General features: G+C 34.8%; 1 protein-coding gene across 2 annotated transcripts; it reads right to left on the reverse strand.

The window, feature by feature from the left end:
* Positions 1–2131: 2131 nt before the first annotated feature.
* On the reverse strand, positions 2132–5596 carry LOC110709449. Of its 2 annotated transcripts, XM_021887663.1 has the most exons (5): positions 4369–5596; positions 3860–3903; positions 3655–3766; positions 3306–3395; positions 2136–2482 (listed from the first exon to the last, which is right to left on the reverse strand). In XM_021887663.1, the coding sequence occupies exons 1-4, from the start codon at positions 4506–4508 to the stop codon at positions 3347–3349; spliced, it is 345 nt and encodes a 114-aa protein (XP_021743355.1). In that variant the 5' UTR covers positions 4509–5596; the 3' UTR covers positions 2136–2482; positions 3306–3346. The 2 variants fall into 2 exon arrangements, with proteins under 2 accessions (XP_021743353.1, XP_021743355.1); XM_021887661.1 differs by having other exon boundaries at positions 2132–3395; positions 4369–5594.
* Positions 5597–5826: the final 230 nt, after the last annotated feature.

Genomic DNA, 5826 nt, shown 5'->3' on the forward strand with positions numbered 1-5826 from the left:
CGGAAAGTAAATGGGTTTTTCTCCCTGATTCAGAGAGATTCCGCAATTAATATTGCTCGGGTTTTGTGTTTGTATATGTGAATCCGTAATAAATGAGGAACTTCCTCTATTTATAGCAGATGAGGATCTGCTCCCCCATTGGAGGTATAATGCCACGTGTCAGCATCCGATTGGATCCCGTTGGGCTTCTGGTGGGCTGCCGCGTGTCGTCATGCTATTGGGCCACGTGGCATAGGGTATTTTTACCCTAAACAAGGCCCAATGAGTTAACAACATCATGTGATCTAGATTTTTTGAGAAATTAGAGTTCATCATATGGGCCAATCATTATATTCCACAAGTGAAATAATTTAGGACAGTTCAAATTATTCAACTCAGCAATGCGGGCATAAGCATATATATATTCACCCTTTTCATAATCTTCATCATTATTATATATTCTAGGTTAGATGATATCATTTATTGTTTGTATGATATGATTAATAGCCTAGATGATATCATTCATTGTTTAGATAATATGATAAATTGTATGGATGATATATTTTAGTGTTTAGGCTAGATGATATGAATAATTTGGTAGATGATATCATTCATTATTTGGATGATATCTTTTAGTGCCTAGGTTGGATGATTTGATTAATTGGTTAGATTATATCATTCATAATTTGAATAATATGATTAATTGTTTGGATAATATCTTTTTGTGTATAGGCTAGATACTATTACTATTGGCTAGATGATATCATTCATGGTTTGGATGATATCTATTAGTCTCTAGGCTAGATTATATGATTAATTGGCTAGATGACATGGTTTATTGTTTGGATGATATCGGTAACTACTTGGATAATTTCTAGGATGGATGATATCATTCATTGTTTGGATAATATCTTTTAGTGTTTAGGTTGGATGATATTAATTAGCAAAATGACATTGTTAATTGTCTGGATAATATCAGTGACTAATTGGATGACACTAGGCGAAAAAACGAATTCCCCACCGGTTCAAACCCCCCCTTTCCCACCAGTTTTGAACCGGGTTGTATTTGGGGGGTGCTAAAACCCCATAGATTTCGCACTGGTTCAAAACCAGTGGGAAAAAGGACTTTTTGCACCGGTTCTTAGGGAAAACCGGTGCCAAAAACTAGACTTTTCGCACCGGTTTTGTCTTAGAAACAGTGCCAAAAGTCTCCAAAAATATTTTTTTTTAAAACTTTTAGCACCGGTTCTTTACCAAAACCGGTGCCAAAAGTGCGCCCAAAAAATAAAAAATAAAACTTGTTTTTTTTTGCATTTTTTTCACTTAAATTGTACCAAATAGTTATATATAATCATAATATACATAAAACACATATATTTTGATCAATAACTTGTAATATTACACTTTAAAAAACTAAAAAAAAAATGGACATATAAACACTAACATATATATTTTCTTCAAAAACAGCATACTGTTTGAGTTCCAGCAGGAGCTGTCCTGGTCTTGTGCTGGTGGCTGCTCTGCTCGCTGCTATGTTGTTTGCTGTCTGACAGTATACAAAAACTAATAGAACTCAGGACTTCAAGGGCGGCAAGAATGCAAAACTGATGCAGAGCAGAGCATTTGTTCTACTGACAGTGACATTGGTGGCAATGGTGTTTGTCTTTGCAGTATCAAATGCCATTTCCCCACCCAAGCTGGTGTCCTCATTTCCAATGGCAGCATTGATGTCCATTGTAGGGGAAGGATTCGAGCTAACTCTAGAGTTAACTGCAGCATGATAAGTCCGTTAGTGCACATCTAACTGTATCAATACAAATAAACATCAGGCATAAATCAAAAGAATCTAAAAATTCTCTATTTTTATAAGTTAAGCCATTAGCTACCAAATCTTGTAAATATCTGAAACTCATTTCTAACTCTTGTAGATACGGGCTGGTTTGTGACTTGTGAGTGCTCAATGTTAACTATTACAGGCCTCTAGACTCAACAATCCTGAATAATACCATACATTGATGCTAGTAGTATATAACGATTCAGGCAAGATACAGAAATTAGAGCTGAAATGTGACCCTTAATAGGAACACCCATTAACACTAGAACTTAGCATACATGCCAGGCATGTTAACTATTACAAGTCACTAGACTTCACAATCCTGAATAATCCCATACATTGATGCTATTAGTGTATAACAATTCTAACAAGATACAGAAATTAGAGCTGACATGTTACCCTTAATAGGAGCAGCCATCAACACTAGAGCTGAGCATACATGCCAGACAGAATAGTGGTCACAGGATCCTACTACTTGTAATGCCAACAATTTAAAGCAAGAAAAGAGATCCTGGGGTGTGTTAGAAAAAAGGTGAACCTGCACATCATCCTGAAAGAATCAAGTACCTGTCCTTTAAAAGTGTTGGCTCTTGGGATTATTTTACTGGTTTTGATGCTGAGTTGAAGACAGCAGTAATATTGAACTGGAAGAAAAGCTCGCAATCAAAGCTGTATATTACATGATATACTGAGTCAATATAGCAGTTATGTCTTCATAATAATACCGCAAATTTCATGGTAAATGCTATAACTTTTGATGTTATTGTGAATGAAATTTTGTTGAAAGTTTCTTGTAGATGCTCAAATGAGCTTAGAGAAGTGATAGTGATGTAAGGTGGTGATTGCTTAGCAGGTTTTGTCTGCCTGCAAGCTTTTAGTTCTGTTGTTCTGGAGGTCTGTATTAAGCATTTTCAGTTTGGCATTATTAATAAACTCTCTAACTAATTGATGAAGAAATGAAAAGAAAAAAAAACTCATGCATCTTAAATGATCCTTTTTAAAAGCGCAGTATTCAGATCTATGCGATTACTCTGATATATTAGTAGTTCTATAGAACACTTACACTTAATTCCTAGTTCAAAATCTTGAGGATGAGCTTATAACACTTGATTCAACTTTTGTGCACAATACAACTTAACTTCTATTCAGAGTTTTGCAACAAAATTGGCCTGACTATAACTAATGCCAAAATGATCCAGGGATAACTAAATCTGGAAAAATAAATGCATATAATTAGCCATAAACACATGGAACCCCAATATCAAATCCTTTAATCAAAAGGAAGCATCAAGTCCCAACTCCCAAGCCCTTAAATCCCAAGGACATCACAAGCAAAATAAAATGTCAAAGCTGTTGGGACACACTAAAAACAGAAACTAACTGGCCAAAAGAACTTTCAGTTAATTGAAATGAAGCATTCATGTAAACACCCAGAAAAGCAAGGATATGAACACAACATCTCAGAAATGCAAAACTATGCTACCATAAGTACCTTAGCTAGTCTGGTTAAACCATCCTTAACTTTGGGAATGATCAAAATGTGTATAGGAGCTTGTGGATTGATATCCCGAAAAGCATGAACCTGGTTCAATCCATTCAAAGTCAGATTAAACAACATAGACCTTCAGAGCTTCAATACCCTCCCCCCCCCCCCCCCCAAAAAAAAAAAAAAAGTAGCGTAGTCCTAACACTCATTACTAACCCCAGAAAATGAACTCCTAAAAATTTATAGTAGAAGACAAACAAGTGTCAAGGTCACAGAATCAGAAATATCATCGGTAATATTAAATGCTTACAATGAACTGGTCCTCAAAGTATTAGAGGGTCAGCCAGAGCAATACCTGAAGAGTACCATCTTCACCAAAAGGACCATGGATGACAGGAAACACAATATCAACTGAAGCAGCAAGGTGTTCCACAAAATCTGACAAGCAGCGAAAACCTTGAGCAAGGCTGAGAACAGTAAAAACAAACAATTCATTTTATGGAATCACCGCTAAATTCTCATGAAAGATGATTAATAAAACAAAAGTTAGAACTACACACCTTTCAAGCTTAAAATCAAAATCCGAAGGGGTGTTTGAATAGAGCTGCAAGTAGTAAGAGAGAAACAGATTAGCTCAATATGTTTGTTGCTGTTTGCATGCTACAAAGACAATATCTTTCTGCCAAAATTATCAAATGCATTCCTAAATTCCCAACCCCAACTTCAGAAGTGAACATATTCTACAGAAAACAATATGATTTCCTTTCATTTCTTTGTAACTCAAATAAAAATCATAAAAGCTCTTGACAGTAAAACGCTCATTCCATAAAACAAATTAACATTAAAATAGTTCATCCAAACAACTTAATTTTTTATTTTTTTTTTTACCAAATGATCCATTTACACAGAGCAATTACAACTTGCAATCACTGAAGCATGGCAACAGTTTAAAGGTTTTTCGACTTTCCATGGAACCGAATTATCAAATGTACTCAACATAATTCCGTACTTCCTTTGTGTATTCGTACAATAGTTGTATAAAAATAGATAAGCAAGCTAAGCAGTTGACCTGAGCAGAAGATATGGCATAAGCATTGAGCTCACTGTCAATGTAGTAGCAGCTAACACACAAATCATCTCCCTGATAACATCATCAACAAAACATATCACAACACTTATACGATTGTACCACAAATCCACAATGTGCATTCCGTAATCCGGTCATCATTTCGATTTATATCATTGCTTTTTATGTCTCTCTAAACACCGAAAAATAAGTATCTTCAATTGAAATGACTATTAGTAATCAATCTTTTTGCGTTTTCATACCATAAGTTGTACACCAATTTCCCACTTCTAAAGAATCAAATTGACCTAGAAAAAAAAAATCAACCAATACAGAAAACACCAATATTCTATTCACTATAGCAAGAATTTAACTTAGTTCCGCAAAATAAATTTTAAATCTAACTCAATGCCATCATATTCTACTTAATACAGATAAATTTAACTCAATGGAATAAAATAAATTTCAAAATTTTCAACATATACAATAACAAGAGTTCACGAATTATATATTAACAACAATAATGTATGTACATAAATTGAAAGAAACCTGACGAAATTGAATTGCATGACATTCTTCCAATTAACCCTTAATTGGAAAACCCTTAATTTCTTCCAATTAACAGCCTCGAGAAATTAGAAAACCCTTAATTTCTTCCAATTAACCTCAATTGGCAAAAATCACTCAAACATAGAACAAATTCATGAGCAAATCCATTAAAAATCAATCCAATAACACATGAATAACACAACCAGATTCGACAACCCTAAAACAACAACAACAAAATCAACCAACAATTCATCAATCGCAAAGAAGATTAAAATCAAGAACAGCTAAAAAAAACAAAATCAAAACCAAAAGGAAGCGAAATCGAAGCAAACCAAGAGCAGCTTCAATGGAGGTGAGAAAGCTCAGATTCGGCTTCAATGGAGAATATAGAGCACGATTCAATGGAGGCGGAGGTGCTGCTTCAATGGAGTGAGAAAGCTAGGGCAATTCGGGATTCTGGATAGAGAACGAAGGCGAAAACGAGAGGGAAATTAAAAGTACAGAACATGGAAAGAAAGAAAGAAAGAAAGAAGAAGAAAAGCAGCCCGGTTTTTTTTTTGTATTTCGTAATTCGCACCGGTTTGAACCGGTGCGAAAAATATGATTTCGCACCGGTCTATTAGGAACCGGTGGGAAAAAATTTCCCCAATCCCGCCCATTTCTTTTCCCACCGGTTTTCAAGAACCGGTGCGTAAAGTGCGCTGCGTAATTCATTTTTTCTACTAGTGTGATATCATTAGTTTTTCTAGGTTGGATGATATTTATAATTGTCTAAGCTAGATGATATGCATGATTAATTAGTTGGATGACATGGTTAATTGTCTGAATTATATTTGTAACTATTTGGATGATTTCATTATAATTGGTTTAACATTTTAAAGGTTGGGCTTTCCTTATTTAAGGTTTGTCACA

This window comes from Chenopodium quinoa, unplaced genomic scaffold (assembly GCF_001683475.1).
Source record: "Chenopodium quinoa cultivar QQ74 unplaced genomic scaffold, ASM168347v1, whole genome shotgun sequence".
Lineage (NCBI taxonomy): Eukaryota > Viridiplantae > Streptophyta > Magnoliopsida > Caryophyllales > Amaranthaceae > Chenopodium > Chenopodium quinoa.

Bases quoted from the DNA above. Each gene is read 5' to 3' on its own strand.
- LOC110709449 (XM_021887661.1), bottom strand. From the start codon at position 4,508: ATGCACATTGTGGATTTGTGGTACAATCGTATAAGTGTTGTGATATGT. The intron at 3,904-4,368 runs GTCAACTGCTTA...TACTACTTGCAG, and splicing joins ATGCCATATCTTCTGCTCAG to CTCTATTCAAACACCCCTTC. The intron at 3,396-3,654 runs GTATTGCTCTGG...GGATTGAACCAG, and splicing joins GTGAAGATGGTACTCTTCAG to GTTCATGCTTTTCGGGATAT.